At 40.0% G+C, this 16,984-nt stretch overlaps 2 protein-coding genes across 6 annotated transcripts in view; one reads left to right on the top strand and one right to left on the bottom strand.

Moving 5' to 3' along the window:
• Positions 1 to 983: 983 nt before the first annotated feature.
• mybl1 (MYB proto-oncogene like 1) overlaps positions 984 to 16,984 on the bottom strand; it is a 20,337-nt gene continuing 4,336 nt past the window's right edge. The window contains exons 1-16 of one of the 4 annotated variants that reach the window (XM_088401500.1): positions 9,882 to 10,428; positions 8,264 to 8,363; positions 8,105 to 8,176; positions 7,910 to 8,002; positions 7,390 to 7,610; positions 7,054 to 7,264; positions 6,908 to 6,970; positions 6,043 to 6,141; positions 5,472 to 5,699; positions 4,428 to 4,685; positions 4,219 to 4,358; positions 3,834 to 3,948; positions 3,595 to 3,714; positions 3,416 to 3,520; positions 2,627 to 2,821; positions 984 to 2,479 (exon numbers count right to left, since the gene is read on the bottom strand). In XM_088401500.1, the coding sequence (XP_088257626.1) occupies positions 2,351 to 2,479; positions 2,627 to 2,821; positions 3,416 to 3,520; positions 3,595 to 3,714; positions 3,834 to 3,948; positions 4,219 to 4,358; positions 4,428 to 4,685; positions 5,472 to 5,699; positions 6,043 to 6,141; positions 6,908 to 6,970; positions 7,054 to 7,264; positions 7,390 to 7,610; positions 7,910 to 8,002; positions 8,105 to 8,176; positions 8,264 to 8,363; positions 9,882 to 9,907 (2,175 nt within the window). In that variant the 5' untranslated portion in view covers positions 9,908 to 10,428 and the 3' untranslated portion in view covers positions 984 to 2,350. Of the gene's footprint in view, positions 2,530 to 2,626; positions 2,822 to 3,415; positions 3,521 to 3,594; positions 3,715 to 3,833; positions 3,949 to 4,218; positions 4,359 to 4,427; positions 4,686 to 5,471; positions 5,700 to 6,042; positions 6,142 to 6,907; positions 6,971 to 7,053; positions 7,265 to 7,389; positions 7,611 to 7,909; positions 8,003 to 8,104; positions 8,177 to 8,263; positions 8,364 to 9,881; positions 10,429 to 16,984 lie in introns of those variants that run through there. The other 3 variants (XM_088401499.1, XM_088401502.1, XM_088401501.1) reach the window with 3 other exon arrangements.
• Positions 11,518 to 16,984, top strand: part of sgk3 (serum/glucocorticoid regulated kinase family member 3) — an 8,532-nt gene continuing 3,065 nt past the window's right edge. Inside the window, exons 1-11 of one of the 2 annotated variants that reach the window (XM_088401505.1) lie at positions 11,518 to 11,744; positions 14,462 to 14,611; positions 14,675 to 14,758; positions 14,874 to 14,913; positions 14,986 to 15,061; positions 15,225 to 15,306; positions 15,834 to 15,883; positions 15,961 to 16,018; positions 16,101 to 16,184; positions 16,255 to 16,386; positions 16,829 to 16,941. In XM_088401505.1, the coding sequence (XP_088257631.1) occupies positions 14,534 to 14,611; positions 14,675 to 14,758; positions 14,874 to 14,913; positions 14,986 to 15,061; positions 15,225 to 15,306; positions 15,834 to 15,883; positions 15,961 to 16,018; positions 16,101 to 16,184; positions 16,255 to 16,386; positions 16,829 to 16,941 (797 nt within the window). In that variant the 5' untranslated portion in view covers positions 11,518 to 11,744; positions 14,462 to 14,533. Of the gene's footprint in view, positions 11,745 to 14,461; positions 14,612 to 14,674; positions 14,759 to 14,840; positions 14,914 to 14,985; positions 15,062 to 15,224; positions 15,307 to 15,833; positions 15,884 to 15,960; positions 16,019 to 16,100; positions 16,185 to 16,254; positions 16,387 to 16,828; positions 16,942 to 16,984 lie in introns of both variants that reach the window. The other variant, XM_088401504.1, reaches the window with a different exon arrangement.

The following is a 16,984-nucleotide window of genomic DNA, read 5'->3' as shown; positions in this document are numbered from 1 at the left end:
GGCGTGCAAATATGCGTGCACTTGGACCATAAGGCCAGTGGCCCCATTCTCGTTCCATTTGGTGGCCAATTGAGTGAATGTGTACAGGACAAAAGGGGTCCACGGGGGGCATTAAGTCACGGCTGAGTGGGCCGGCAGCTGACCCCTGTAAAGGGCGAAGGGCCTCTTATTCTGGCCCCTGCGCGGGGCCCGCACCCACTCACCTGTCACAACCACCTGAGGTCATGCGACAACCTAAGTGGCTGATCTGGCTTTTGAAAAATCCGGCCAAAATATTGGAATAAATTTGCTTTCAAATGACTGAAAATGACATTTTGACTGATTTCTACTTGATTCAAATTTGCTTAAAAAGTAATCAATGTGTTTGGTTTAAGTAGGTTTATTTTTTTCATTGGGTTGCACTCAGCAAATAAGTTAGCTATGTTGCCCTGTGTTTGTTTTCATTATTATTTTCTTATTTTAGTTTATAATTATTATTTTTAAGTATCAAGCCTTGACGCCTTGTTTGTATACCGCTTATTTAAAAAAAACAAAAAAAAAAACAAATGGACATGTTTGACCAAACATGAATAATCGTGATTAATAATCATGATTTCATAATTGACCAACAATCGTGATTATTATTTTGGACATAATCGTGCAGCCCTAGCGTTTGGACAACATTGTGTAGTTTTATGCACTTTGTGATTAACAGTACTTGTAAGAGTAGTTGTTATATTTTATGTTTGAGTATTTTTTAAGTAAAAGTACTTGAATAAAGTAGCTAAATTCCTGATAACTTAGCACGGTTTCCTGAGTTGTTTTTAACTCCCTTTTACAATAATACAATACAATAATACAATAAACAAAAATTGCAATGTATTTTCCAAGCAAATGTCTTAATTTACTTATCTTTGAATTTGATTTGATTTTTGCCTTTTTAATGCGTGAGTGTGCATCAGCGGCTGACAAAGAAATTGATACAAGTAATTAAACCCAAAATATCAAACAAATTATATTTATTTGAACCAAATGCAGAACAGTGTAGAAATTGGCAAGGTTCATACTTCATCTATAAAATATTATTACAAAGGACAACCAGCATTTTGCACAATTACAGTAGTATTGCTTCTATTTCCATTTGATCAGTTATATGCCTTCCATTGCTAGAAATAAAACATTATACCAAAATATATACACATACTCTTTTAATCTTTCCACTTGATCTGTCTGACAAGAATCCCTTCTTATTCACACTCGTAATGCAGGATAATCCAGATTAGAAGAAAATAAAACTAAAGTAGTTTTGCCTAATCCGAGATGTGTGGTTTTAGTGTTTAGTATCGGGACACTTTTATAAGTATCGGCGTCCTTAATATGTGCAGGATCCAATTAGCGTTGTAGCAATTCAATCAAACAGCATTTCATTGTCAGCATTGGATAAGGAAAGACGATTCGTACTGTACTAACACACAAATAACTACACATTCCCCCCCAAAAATAATGATAATTTTATAGTTTAAAAAAAAAAAGTGCAATTTGTCTATGATGAGAGGTCAGAAATATGGTTCTAAACGACTAAAAAAAAAAAGGTAAATAATGATTGGCCTAGTAATGATTAACTGTAATTATCCTACAGGCTGATTGTGACAATAAAAATGATTTCCATAGTTGCTCTTTGAAAACGTGAAATAAATAAATTAGTAAATAAATAACAGCTACAGCCTGCTCCGAGCAAACAACTGTCCATATGCCAAACTTTTTTTTTTTTCTTTTAGTTTAACTACTCACTCCGTGGTTGTCTGATTTATATTAATATCTAAGTCACGATAATAATAATAAAAATAACAATAAATACAAACAACCTTAACATCAAGGTACCCTTTCTATTACAATGAAATACATTCAACTCGGCTGTGGACCAAAGAGATGTTTTTTTTATGTTTTTTTTTTTTTTAAATATATAAACTAAAAACATTCACAAGTGCTATTCAGCTTGTAATTAAACATGGGAATACCCCCTAAAATGAAAAATTTCCCTCTTAGGACATGATATGGCTCTGATGAAGCAATTTTGCGAGATCTCACTTAAAACGGGGTTAGCGTCCACCTCACAATTATTGCATCGGATTCCTTCGCGGAGAGTAGTAAGGCCTGACCGAGAATTTATTTTTATTTCCGAGAATATTAATCAGTCGGATCATGAAAATTTATACCTATAATTTAGAAATGATTGTGCATTGTTACCTGGCTTTATTTTAAGGAATCGGATTGATAAAGTCTCATTTTTGGAGGGAAAAAAAAATGCCTATAACGAAGACACTGAATTGTCTCTTACGGGATTGCGTTTCCTTCGGCGGGGAGAATGTCCTTATAGTACAAGCGCCCTGTGGGCGGGGCCGCCGGCCGACGGGTACTGGTTGAGGTACCGGCGGGCCTGCTCCGTCATGTTCAGCTGGTCCTCGGTCTTTCCGTAGACAACCGCTTCCCACTCGCTTATCTGCGGGACACAACGCGCATCCTTTTTAATCAACTGATCTGAAGTTTATCCTGTCAAATAAAAGAAAAATCCTATAATCCAGGCTGTCTTATTGGACATAATCCATGATATAGAAATGTTGGAATTGTTCCGTCGAGTGTAAAGCACCTGTTTGGCCCCCCTGTGGGGTGTCTTCTGAATGAGGCGGCGGGGGTGGGGCGGGGCCTCCAAAGGCGTCGCCTTGCGCTCAGCGAGAGGATGCCCGCACTCCTCCTGTCCCGCCGCCTCCTCATGCTGCTGCTGCTGCTGCTGGGGGGGCGGGGAGCTCAAAGACGAGTTGGACAGGAGACTCTCATCCGGGACCTGGAGGACAACAATAAGGAGGAATAGTCTACTTCAGACACTGATAATTACTCAAGAAATAATCTCTTCATATTGTATTGAATTTATTTGATTGGATTTTAGTCTCCCTGATTTTTTTTTTTTTTTTTTTTGAGGGTTCTATTTTTCTGGTTTTCTCACACAAATATATATGAGTTTTTTCACTATTAATTCTAAATTATTTTCCTGTCAGTCCGGCTTCCTGCCACACTCCAAAAACATGCATGGCAGGTGTATTGGGCATATTAAATTGTCCTTCAGTGTGATTTGGTGCATGAATGGTTGTTCATCTCTGTGTGCCCTGCAATTGGCTAGCAACCAGCTCAGGGTGCAACCCGCCAACTGCCTGAAGCCAGCTGGGATAGGCACCGGCAAGCCTGTGACCGTTGTGAGAATACGAGGTTCTAGAAAACGGACGGATAGCTTAAAAAAAAAAAAAAAAAACTAACACACTTGCACTGAAAACTAACTAAAACCAAAAAAAAAAACCACACACACAATTTCAAAAGAAAAACTAACTCAATTATTCTAACCTTGTCATCTACACAAATGCAGAATTGATTAGTTTTTCCTCACTTGTGCGTCATTGAGCTGATCTTGGAACAGCTGCGCATTGAGAGGGTCTCTCCCCCAGGGATCCAGCACCAGAGACTTGCGCACTTTTCGAGCCGGATTATCCATCTACAATAATAACACAAAACACAATGATAAGGCAGAATTCCATCAGTGTATTGCACAAGCATGCTGGTGTTTACGTTTTGTTTCCACGTTCTGTAGTCGGGCTGCAAGATGGCCGCCCTATTAAATATGTCAGCCCCAGTCTCCCGCTTCAGAACCTCGCGAATATCCTCTTCCAGAAAAGCTAGTGGCTGTGGCTGAAACAAAACAAAAACCGGCATCCTCACTTATTTCCATTGTACCTCGCTTTAAATATAGATATCTTTTTTTTTGTTCATTTATTTTTCGGTGCTAGTTTTGATATGTGACTCCTTACTTCCATCTTTAGTGGGCCGTGCATTTTCTCCTGCGCCGCCAAAGCGTTCTTGAACGGTGTCGGCGTCCTCGGTGTTGGAATCATTAGTGTTTTCCGAAACTTGGGTGTCCTGGAGCTAAAATCATTCAGTGTATATATATGTATATATATATATATATATATGTATATAGTAATTACAGTAGAGTACAGTAATTACAGTAATTAGGAAAAAAATATTTCGCAATACACTTTGGTGCATTTTTTATTTTAATTGATCTGATATTAATCGATGAAATAATCGACTCTAAAAACCTATGGGGACATAACACACATAACGGACATATAACACATTTTTGGCGACAGGATTGGTTTTAGAAAGCTAACTTCCGACGTGCACTTCACTTACCCGTCGTTCTCTTTTTGGTGCTTAGGCGTGGCTTCCTTTTGAAGCGGCGTGCTGAGGAGACACCTTTGAGCGCACACGGGCGTGGAGGTGAGCGCCGGGTTCTCCAAGTTGAGATGCTCCGTCGCCGATATGTTACAGAACTCCAGTAGGACAGGAAACGTCAAAACGGTAGCTGGATCTCTAGCGAAAAAGCGACTGACGAGGTTTACCTGTGACGGCGTGAAAGGCAGCGACTTTGCGGGCGTCCGCTTGGGCGAATTGGAAACGTTTTCCAAAAAGGGGGAATAGGTTCTGTCACACAGAGGAGACGGCTCGCCTCGTTCTCGCCCCTTCCTTCTGGGCGCCGACGCCTTGGTGGGGCAGGACGGGGCTTGGAGGAGCGGGGCGAAGGCCGCTTGGTCTTGGCGGGGCGCCGCTACGGTCTCGGAGAGGTCAAAAGTGGTCACGTTGCTCCATGCTGCCGGGTCCTGCACAGCAAAACACATCTATAGTCAAATATATTTTGACAAATATTTCAGTAATTTATTCTATGTATTTTTAGTATATTTTAGTATAGTTATAGTATAGTTAGTAAAGTTAGTATAGTTAGTACAGTTAGTATATATAATATAGTTAGTATAGTTATAGTATAGTATAGTTTTAGTATAATTTATAGTATATATTTTTAGTATTTTTTTACTCATATATTGTGTGATTTGTTTTTTTTTACATCTAAAAATTGTCAAATATTTTGGTATTTTCTCGTTTCCCCCATCGATATTGTGGATCATATTGTGTATTATTTTCTTATATTTGGAGTAATATTTTTGAATCCCAACCTATGTGGTGTGTATTGTTTTGCTGTTTTCCAATTTTTGCGTATTTTTCCAGCAATATTGTGCATTATTTTCAAATGTTTATATTCTGTATGTTCACTTATATTTGTCAAATATTTCATTCACATGTTCACTCTTTTCCAGGTGATATTGTACTGTTACATAAATACAGTATATTACATCTTTGAATGTTAGTTTTCTGATCATTTTTAATGTTTAGTTAGGTCAAATATTTTTGTATTTGCATCAAATATTAGGCTAATAAATACAAATGCATATTTTTTTCCTAATATTGTACTTATACTTGTGTATGCTAGAACTAATGCAAATTATGTTCACATTTAACTCATTCACTGCCAACCAAATGGATATTTGTTATTGATAGCCGTGAACGGCAATGAAAGAGTAAATAGCCTTTTCACATCTTTTCTTCCTTACGGAATCGATGAGCTCCATGGTCTCCGCAAAGTCCCGTATGGTCTGCAGGGTGGACTGCGCTGTGCTGGCCTCCACAGCCAAGAACTTGTTAGGGGACACGGTCAGAAGGCCGGGGTCTCCTTGTGGGTTCTCCGTCTCCGACCAGGACCTTCTGTCGGCATGTGCCTCCAGGGTGCTGCTCGCCACATCCGGGGCGCCGTCCGACCAGACCAAAAACTGCTCCAAGCTCTGGTAATACAGAAAAGATGCGCAAGATGAAATAATTGGCAGAACGAAATTGATGGATGTGAAGAGAACTAGAATGGCTTCTAAATGATGGCGATGGGTGTGCAGGACAACAAGTGCACCTTCAAGTCAGTCGGGATGAGTAGCAGGATGGGAAGCTAGCAACTAGAGGAAAAACTACAGCGAAAAAAGTGCGCTATTCATTTTGACATGGATACACTGCAAAAAGTCATCCAGATTTGTGAAGATATTCGTTTTTGGCAGTATATGCATGTCACACACATCCACAAGCAGGCTACGCTAAGTCGCTAACACCCAACGGGTGGGCGGCGTGCGCTGCGCTTACGCATGGGCCCTTGCGACGGACTTCGCTCTCGGCTGACATAAGCAGCAGCTCGAGCTCCTTAATTCTTTGCTCTCTGTCGGGATCATCCGGGCAGGGTGGCTGAAAGGGGGGGGCGGCGGACGGGGAGTTAAAAGGAACGGGAGACGACAACACAGAAACAGATTTACAAGTACAGAAATGGCACGGGAGAGGCGGTGGCGTGCCTTGACGCCTGTTAGGTGAAAAACAACAGGACGGTCAAAAGGTTTGATTCGGAAGTCCGCAGCGTTAGCAATCAAAAGAAGGAACACATGAAGCACAGAAATTATAGAATACAGCACACACTGAAGATGAGATAGAAAGGTGTCAATACAATACCGATATTGTTGTAAAATTTAGAAAGGTGTAAAGTTTAACAAAGCAGATGGCATGTTTTAAGTCTTTGTTTTTTCTTTTGGTTAAGGACTACTTAGCTGAGAAGATATTTCACAGGGGGTACATCACTGAAAAAAGGTTGAGAACAACTGGCCTAGCGTACTGTTTGATACCAATACGATACCAAATCAGCAGGAATGATACATGCTTTTATTTATATTTTAATATGAAATGTTAGAGGAGACATAACCAGGTTATACTATTCAAACAAAAAAAACAGTCGACAAGAGTAGGTACAACTTATTAGATAGCAGAGCAGGAGTCTGGAATATTCTGCTTGTGTATGAAGACTAAAATCGGAATTTTAAAAGTACCCATGCCTAATGTACTGAATTTACTGTTTCGTAAGAAAGTAAAATTATTTTGCTGTTTAAGTGGGAACATTTTGTCCGATTAATCTGCCAGGCTCTAGTTAGGAGACCATAAAACTGTTTTAAACAATGGAACGCACCGGAATGAATCCTGATGTGTCCATTAGGTGGCGACCTTGAGGATCGAAGTGATAGCCCGCCATCTACAAAAAAAGAAAAACAAGCAGGATCCAATAAAAGTGTCATGCAAGCGCAATTAAGATGGAAGTCTGGAATGGACGTGGACCTGGTTGGGTGTGGTCACAGGGGGCAGGGGGCTCCGATCGCAATGCTGCGGCTCGGCCGACGTCGGAGGAGGACACTGCGACTGATGGCGCCTCTTGCAGCCACCGTGGGAGGACGTGCAGGTCTTGGCACTGGCATCCTGCAGGTAGCCCTCATGCTCCACTTTTCTTCTCATGGTAGAGTTCCAATGGTTCTTGATGGAGTTGTCCGTCCTGTTCAAAACCCGTTACAAATACTCATGATTTGCTAAAAATGCTCGGGAAGGTGAATTGTACACATTTTCTGCTCATATAACGGGAGATTTTTTTTTCCCTGGCACTCGACCAGGAATTCCCACCGTCCGGGAAGAAGCTTGGAGATCTCAGCCCAGCGGTTGCCTAGTCGCTTGTGGGCCTCGTAGATGATCCGGTCCTCCTCCTGGGTCCACGACGACTTCTTCACCTCGGGGTTGAGGTGGTTGTGCCATCGCTCGCGGCACTGCTTTCCGATGCGGCCCTGGAGGTGCTTGGCGATCACCGACCAGCGCTTGGGGCCATACTTGTGTACCAGGTCGATCACCTGCGGAAAGATTCCGTTGCTTTAACCCTGCGCCATTCAAGGATATTGTTCATTTCATAACAGGCGAGTGTGCCCCCTCCCTGCAGGAAAAGAGCTGAAAGGCAGCCACTTGTGAGGTGTTTTTTTTTTTTCTTTTTATTAGCGATGATGTAGTGGAGCATTTGGATCAGGCGCCACAGGCTGGATCTGAGAACATTTTGATTTTGGCGGGAAGTAAAAATGGCGCAGACTGCCTTCTGCCTCCCCTATCACTTACAGACAATAGGTGTGCCACACAGAACAATCCCGGATCCTCTTACCTTCTGATCCTCCTCCTTTGTCCACGGGCCTTTCACCAGCTCAGGGTTGAGCACCTTCTGCCAGCGGTGCTGACATTGGCCATCTGTCCTCCCCTGTCATGTGAAGAAGACATCTCATTACATGAGGAAACAAATACTGGATACCTCTCATCAGCACCCCTGAATTCTCACTGTTAAAGCTCTCCAATCACTTACGGGAAAATAGTTGGCTATTAATTTCCAAGAATCCGTGCCATGTTGCTCTACAAGCTTTTTCAGCTTTTCATCCTTGGGGAACGACAAAAAACAAAAATAGGCTCAGCTTGTCGTTAGGCGAAACGATTCAACATTAAGACCGAAGTGCACTGCTCGGACCTCGTCGCGGGACCACTTGACTTTGCACAAAACCTTCTTGTCTTTGCTCCTCTCCTTCAAGTCAGGATCTGCGGAGTGCGGCTCTTCGTCCTCGTCGTGGCTTCAAGTACACATGGAGAAACAGTACACACACTCGTGAAAGCAGGAATTATGTGCCAAGATGACAATTCTTTGCATCATCAGGCCCCACATAATTTGGCATAATATTTTGATGCTTTATTTCCCTTAGTAGTTTTGTATTTTTGACAGTATTTTCTATTATTTTCCTTTGTTTTGGTCCTATTTTGTTTGTTTTTTTTCCCCACACCAAAACGTCTCATTCTTTCATTTTTTAATTTAAAAATTATTTGTTTTATTTGTGTATTTTCCTATTTTTCATCTAATCGCTCATATTTTTCACGTAATTTTTGCATTTTTGAATAAACTTGTGCATACTATACTTGTATTTTTCAATGACTACTTTTGTATTTCTCAACTCTAATAATTCTAAATATTTGTGGATTTTCATCCTCAATATTTTTGTATAGCCTGTCCTGTGTATTTTTCCCATCTATTACTTGTACATTATTTGTTTTCTGCTTCGATATTTGTATTATTTGTCTATTATTTTTGGAGGGAAAAATGGATTGCTCCAAAGTTCTTAATCATTGTGGAAACTCGAGTGAGTCACTTGGATTTTGGCAGGAGCTGCTTCTGTCAACACCATAAGCAGGAACGGAAAAGGAGGGGTGGGGGGTATTGCAAGCCATCAAGGGGTTCTTTCACCTCCAGCGGTAAATTGGGGTGTGGCGAATCCCTAACTGTTCAGTTTGTGTTCAGACTTTAATATCATATGGCTTTAGCGCGAACTCAATTTTATTGAGTAAAATATTTTCTTTTTGCAGACATTTCAAAAAGGCAAAATGGTGTTTGATATATGTTTGTATTATTACATTTATATGTTACATCTCTTTATGTGCAATAAATGGAAATGTCAAAGTCAAATTATGTAACCACAGTCTAATTTTAACAAAAGCTGAAATTTTGTTTATCAACTAGTTTTATGATCTTGGAATCTTTAAAAATGAAATGATTGATGTTAATTTGTCTCTTTTTGAGTTCCAAAACACAAACAAGCTATGATGCTGCGGTATGATTGTTGAGTCTTTATTTAGGACAACGCATAAATGTGGGGGGAAAAAAATGCATCGCAGAAAGGAGTCAATTTCATACCAGTTAACTTTACTGTGCTTTACAAAATTAGTTACATGAAATTATTTTCCACATTTCTAAAACACATGATAGGCTAAAAACAAAGTTGTGTTGAGCAAATATAATAACGAAGCGCTCGTGCAGAAATAACATTTCGATTTTTGACGTTTACTTAAGTGCAATACATCTGAATAATTTTTCAAGCGCTAAGGTTGTTAATTACTCTATTCATAGACAATGTTATAACCCAAACCAATCTAGTTACGGTGTCTTAAAACAACAAATTCAACTAACACCCTGCTTATATGCAAGTTATTAACGTGCACACGTCCTTACATAACATTAAAACGTGCATTCGTGCAAAAACGTAACGTACGTAAACAGTGACGTAAACCTGACTTTACGACATCAAAAGTCGACCACCCACCTGCGTGACGACCGCGCGTTGTCCATGACAGCGGCGAGGATGCGTTGGAACTATTCTGCGTGTTATTATGCCTCAGATCGCTCAAACTCCACGAGTGTGGACGTTCATCCATAGAAGTGTCCGAGGCCGATCGCTTCCGGATCGAGTTAGCATTATTGGGCTAGCCATCTTGCTAATAATTAAGTCTTCATTATTACTTTCTCTCTGCTAAAAAGCAACGTATAGGCGGTTAACATCCCTCCAAAGACTTGCGCAATTTCACCCTCGTTGCCTCTCGAAGTATTCGGGGGTTCTTCCTCGGGGTAAAACGACAATTAAAACGGATTAAAAACGCAGTAATTTTACTTTCGTTCCTCACCGTGAGGACATTTCTTGCTCACTTCTCTCAGCGATGTGACGTTTGTCCATCCCGCCGATTCTCGCGTCCAGCCCCCTGTGCGAGCGGCCTCGCCTGTGATTGGACAGGAAGGAGGCGATGCACGCGTATGTTTAGGCAAGAACAGAGGGTGCTCTCGCGTTTGATTGGCGGAAAGAGTTAGGGTTGGATTCACGCGATTGGTGGAAAATTTGAGGAAGCGGACAAGCGCTACTGTCACTAGTGAGGCAGAATGGCCCTTTTATGCGGGCGCCAGTGACCCAAAACTTGGCCGCGGGGGCGCCATGGGGCCCCTCCAAGGGGTTTACACAACCGCATAAATAATTTTTCTGCTGGCAAGAATCATTAAGCAGTTTTCACGAATGCAAATGTCAGAATTTTCCAAAAATGTACTTGAAATCTCCCAAATCGAGTCAGAATTGCAAAAAGTATGATTTGGTGCAGATTCAAGATTGCTCATCACCAAAAGACATCGAGGTGAAAAAGTCTTGAACGTTGCTGGACAGAAAATCTAACACGTACCGGAAGGAGAGTAAGCGAAATGAAACACCATAAAATGAGAACATATCGTTTACAATAATCGATCATTGAGCAAAATGTTAAACTCAGGTTCAATTGAGCTGTTTTGTAAGATATTTGCTGCCACCCAGTGGACAAAACTGTCAAACAAACAAACAAACTAGTCCATAACTATTTTATTTGGCATTTTAAATCAAATACCTTTACATGTTATTCCTAATATTTAGTACGTTTAGTGCTTTTTTTCTTTTACATCTTTTATTATTTTTTTTTTTAACATTTTCCCCAACTTAGGTATTTTCCACCCAATAAGCGTGCATTGTTTGCCCAATGTTTGTGTATTTTCCACCTAATAATTTGCCAAGTTTTTATTTTATTCGACCTTTTAGTAGCGTGTTGTACCTTAGCCTGTAGGTGGCCCTATTTTCACTTTTTTTCCCGACTGGACTGCATTATTGAGTCATCATCTGTGTAAAGTACATCACTGTACAGCAGGTTAAACCGGAAATTGGTAAGAAAGGTAAACATCCCGGATGTGTGCGTCAATTTTTTATTTCTTCGCAGTTTTAAGTTTTAATAATTTGTCTCAAAACTATTTTGACAACTTTTGTTGGATTGGTAGCATCAATTTATCCGCTCGTGATTGTTTACTCGTAATTTTACACGTTCTTTTTAGCTTTATTTTGAATGTGCATACCGGAATAGGAAACATGCATTCATTGTGGACCACACACGCCTGTTGCCTTCAGGTCCCGTGACGAATTTACATTGGAACTTTCCCCAACCAGGAAAGACTGATGTTTCCTGCTTGTCTGTGTTGAATCTCACAGGCAGCAGCAGAATATCCACAACCGTGACATTTTGTTGGGTTCTCGGGGGCGACGGGTCCCTTTAACCCAAAGAAAAGACAGAAAAAAATGTTGGCTTAACCGAGGATTCGGAGGAGCGCCGCCTGGAAACACCGAAAGGTACGAGCGACGTAAACGTCACCTTGCATCGCTAATGTCGCGCTGGCTAGCAACGTTACTGTTTATTTAATATTGTGTGCGTAATGCGGATGTATTTACGTTTACGATTCTATGACGTAACACTGACTTTCCATATTCCTCCTGGTTTTCGTTTTCCGTTTGAATTTGTTTTTCTATAATTCAGACAGAAGTCATCGAGCCTAATTAGCTAAGACAAGCTAGTCTTTTTTTTAAAAGACTTAACTTTCCCATTCACAATTAAATTTGGTTCTTTGTGGGCTGTTTTTAAAATAAAAATAATTGAGAGCATTCAAGTTAGAAAAAAAATCTAAAATTAAAATGCACTAGTGTTCATCAATAATAAGGCAGAATGTTACCAATGTACTTGTATATAGGGGAATGGAATGTATCTAGTATCTACCTAAGTGATCTAATTAAAACGTAGCACACTTCTTTTCGATTCCTCTTATTTTCAACCGATACCTGCAGGATTATTCACTCTGCGTAAACATCGATGTATGATATTGATTCTCTCTGGTACGACTGACACATAAAAGTTAACAAAATGATGCAAATTGTGAGGAATTTTTTTTTTCTTGACACAGATGGGCTTAAGTATCAGTTGATGGCACTGGTAGCCTCCTGAAGTACTCGATAATTTAGAATCGGCTTAATGTATCGGCACTCAGGCATCCTTAGTTTGTTGTGTGTGTGTGTTTCTAAGGTCTTTACATGTTATGAATTTCTGCCGCTAAAATTGTTTATGTATGAATTGAAAGCATGTCCTTTTAGGAAGGAAGGGTTCTATTTTGGATTCCACATTGTAACCTTGGAATATTTATGCCTGTCAGCACATGTTGCTTCACGCTGTGGTTTGAACACTGGGACTAGCTAACCATCATTCATTCCCCTTTGTTTAGATCCAATAAGCGGTGCCTGTCGGCGGGTGTAGTAAGCTCCAGCATTCCTTAAGTAGGAGTAGCTGAAGTTGACTGAAATTATACATATTGCATAGGTTAACCTCCATTCGCTAAAAGTCTTGCCGGAATGTAAAAAATCAGGTTTGGGATTGAGGCGCTGAACATTTTTTTTTACTAAAAGTGCATTCAAAGTTCACACAACCAATCATTGAGGAACTTAAGCAAAAATAACATTTGTACATACATGCTACTTGAAATGTATTGTACAAAAGTGGTAGGGGTTTAAAAATAAACAGTGCTTACATCAAAACTGCAAAGATATCCCACAAAAAGTTAAATACAACTGAATGCTAAATATGTCGGCCAATGCTAAAAACAATGCTAGCCACGGCTTAAAACAGCTTTCTCTGTGTATTTTTTTCATACAATATTTTATTTTTTTTAAAGATTGTATTGTAGTCTATGTTTTTCACACACTATTTTCGATTATTTTCTAAAAGATTTTTTGTATTCTCACTTGTTATTTTTAGCTGGATTTCTACATTAAGTGTTATTGCTTTGGCAGCGGTTGGATTGCGTTAAATGTATATAATGTTTGGATTCACGCTTGTTAGCAAATCCCCTAACTACCGTGGCGCAGGTGATACTTGCAAAGTGAAAACGGGAAGAAAAGGAGGCCTTAGTCTCACGTTGGATGCATCCAAAAGAGGCCCAGCCCCCTCCCCTTGGACATGAGCAGAATGCCGCATCCTGCCAGGATGCGTTTGGTGCCAGATCAATAGAGAAACGTTTGTTTTTTCCTCCCTCGTGCACGGCCGAAGCGCGGAGGCTCGCGGCCGGACAGAAACAAAGGGAGCGCTAAACAAACCAGGCCGACCTCACTGGCTGGAGCACAATCATCGTGCTCAGATGGGGATACAAAGAGCTTTGTCTCAAGACGTGACATAACGCATGGCCGCAATCAGACTGGACGCTTGTACAGTTGTTGCCTGTCTCTTTACATGAATGAATTTCTGCTGAGGTTTATGTAGAGAAGGAAAAAAAATTCCCAATGGGGCTGTTTTAAACTATTTTATAAATAATTCTGTCACTTTCCAATTGGATTTTGTATCTAATATTTTTCCTTGCGATCATCCCACATATTTCTGCAGAGTATTTTATTCGTATAGTCTAATATGCTGCATTAATTTCTGCTTTGATACTCATATTTGACTGTCCAATATTTCATTATTTCGCCCTGTTTGTTTATTGCCTATTATCTATTTGTTAATATTTGTCTGATACTTTTTTTGTTGCTTAATACTGATGTATCAAAAGCAAGACCCAAATTGGGTCAAATTGAAACCTGCAGGGTGTTTATTCTTCAAATTGAATGGATTTGTTTTATAGATTGATACAAACATATATTTAAACATACCTATACACGTAAATATAAACATGCAGGTATACTGTACATTCTATATTTGATGTCGATAAATAAATTAAAATTTGTACTGGTTGTTTTTTCAATTGAATATTCGTGACTTGCCATGTTTCATATTTTTTACTTATATATGTATGTATATGTTTTTTTTTAGCATTTTTTTCCTAATATTTTTGAAAGGGGGCAGTCCTAATCCTAACATTTACTAACCCTTACTTTATTAACTCTTTATTAACCCACCCATTATTTTTCTCATCACCACCGTGAAGTCAATGCATTTCAATGGCGAAGTTAAATTCAGAAGGTTCATTGAGTCGCCTTTACAGTAGTTCTGCATTTTCCACCAAAGATATTTTTCTCTGTTCCTCCTGCAGGATGCATAGTTGACTCCCCGTCCCTCGGAAGTCGGCGTACCACCACGTGACCTTTTTTCCCCCCTCCCCACGATGGAGGAGCCTTCGGGCCTGCCCAATGTCAGCATCCCTTGCCACAATGAGCAGAGGGACAAGAAAAAGCGCTACACGGTACGTTCAGAGTCTTCCCGGGTGTGTTTATGCTCCAAAAATGTACGTTTTTGTCCTTTTCAGGTTTATAAAGTGATCGTCAATGTAGGGCAGCAGGAGTGGTTTGTCTTCAGACGATACGCCGAGTTTGATAAACTCTACAACACGGTCAGTGACGGCCATTTTAGATTTAGCACGGTGCGGCAGCGGCCCCCACCACGTTGATTTTTTTTTTTTTTCGTTGTAACAGTTAAAAAAACAGTTCCCATCTTTAAATTTGAAGATTCCCGCCAAGAGGATCTTTGGGGATAACTTTGAACCTGGTGAGTCTCAGTCCACTTTGTAACATGTGGTTTTAAGCATCACTATTTCTCAATTTATTTTTTTTAAAATAGAATTCATCAAACAGAGGCGAGCCGGCCTGCACGAGTTCATCAAAGGCATCGTGTCCCTTCCACAGCTTTGCAACAAGTAAGGACAAATATCATTAAGTCATGGTGTGGTAGTAGATATTAAAAGTCTACACACCCCTGTTTAAATGTAAGATTTTTGTCTTACTAAAAAAAAAAAAGACTATAACTTTTCCTTTACCAAATATTTACAAATTCTCTGTCTCTCTTTTGAAAATTTCCAGTCCAGATGTGAGGAGTTTCCTGCTAATGGACAAAATGCAAAACTTGCAAAACTCGGACGCGTCCGAAGATGAAGACGACAAAGTAAGTAGAGCTGCATCAAAATGTTTTGACGTTTGGATTTTAAAATTAATGTTTTGTATTTGTACATTTCTACTAGGGCAGGGCCAATTTTACCTATTTCAACCCTTGTGTGGTATTTTGTCCAATCCTTTGATCTTTACAACAAAGGCATTTCACATAAAAGGAAAAACATTGAAAGAAGACAGTAGGGAGCTGAAATTTCACCCAACATTTCAAAGCTCAACACGGCACGGCCATTTTGTTATCACACTACCAAGGCCAAAATCCTGTACAAGAGTTAATATAAGTATTGTTTGTTTGTTTGTTTTGTTTTTTTTACACATTACAACATAGAACCAAAATAATGATACTCAAACATTGGTCAAGATAACGGTGCTCGATGAGCTTTGTATTTTTGTCAGGGCATACTTAGCAATGTCATCAACAGTTCTACAACTTTTTAGGTGAAGGAAAAAAAAAAAACATCCTAATATAGATTTTCACTCTGAAATCTCACGTGCTAATGTTTTATCTCTGCTCTTTGACAGAACAACTCATCTTCCAGAAACATTAACCTGGGACCCTCTGGAAATCCGCAGTACGTTCAAAATATGTGACGTTTTCTTCTTACGCAAGGAATTTTTTTGGGTTACCGACACGTTGTTTGTTTTTCAGCGCCAAGCCTACCGACTTTGACTTTTTAAAAGTCATCGGAAAGGGGAGTTTTGGGAAGGTATGCAAATAGCCGAAAACCAAAAAGTACGCCTTATACTATAATACTATAATACTTTCTTTCTCTCCCAATTTGATATCAGGTGTTCCTTGCCAAAAGGAAACTGGACGCTAAATATTACGCGATCAAGGTCCTGCAGAAAAAGGTCATTCTTAACAGAAAAGAGGTAAGTCTTCAAAAAATATGGAGACGACGTCCGTGTTCCCAGCATCGCCTGATAATCTTTGGCGTCCCAGCAAAAACACATCATGGCCGAGCGCAACGTTCTGCTGAAGAACGTGAAACATCCCTTCCTGGTGGGCCTCCACTACTCCTTTCAGACCGCAGACAAGTTGTATTTTGTCTTGGATTTCGTCAACGGCGGAGAAGTGAGTAGTGAGTCACAAGACCAAAAAAAAAAAACAAAAAAAACAGCTGATTATGGAAAAAGGCAAACACACAAGCGCTGTCAGAGGAATTTAACTCTGAAAGGAGAATCGTAGCTAGCGCACGCTAACATTCTTATCGGAACTTCCTCTGTGGATCTTCCTTTTACAAAGCTGCCATGTGACAGTGAGTCGGCAGGAGAAAACATGACATTTCTATGAACAAGCGTGCTAATATTGACAAGGATGGCGGTGAATGTCTCAAGCCGCCACACCTCCTTGCATTAAAAAAAAAAGAAATTCCAGTCAAGTGATTCAAGTGACAACCATAAAGAATCCGACTAATTTGATGAAATCTGTTGTAAACTCTATTTTTAGAACCAAAATGACACAAACTTGCTCTCAGTTTTGAACGATGACTAATGACACCAATTGTCTTCGTCAGCTCTTCTTCCACCTCCAAAAAGAACGGACCTTTCTGGAACCCCGAGCCAGGTTCTACATAGCTGAAATGGCAAGCGCGCTTGGCTATCTACATTCGCTCAACATTGTTTACAGGTACGTAGCGGTTCTTCCACGACATACAGTGTTGCCACAATTA

Source organism: Hippichthys cyanospilos, chromosome 19 (assembly GCF_059441005.1).
Source record: "Hippichthys cyanospilos isolate Australia breed blue-spotted pipefish chromosome 19, RoL_Hcya_1.0, whole genome shotgun sequence".
Lineage (NCBI taxonomy): Eukaryota > Metazoa > Chordata > Actinopteri > Syngnathiformes > Syngnathidae > Hippichthys > Hippichthys cyanospilos.
Note: the sequence above shows the minus strand (reverse complement) of the source record. Positions and strands in the feature narration are given on the sequence as shown.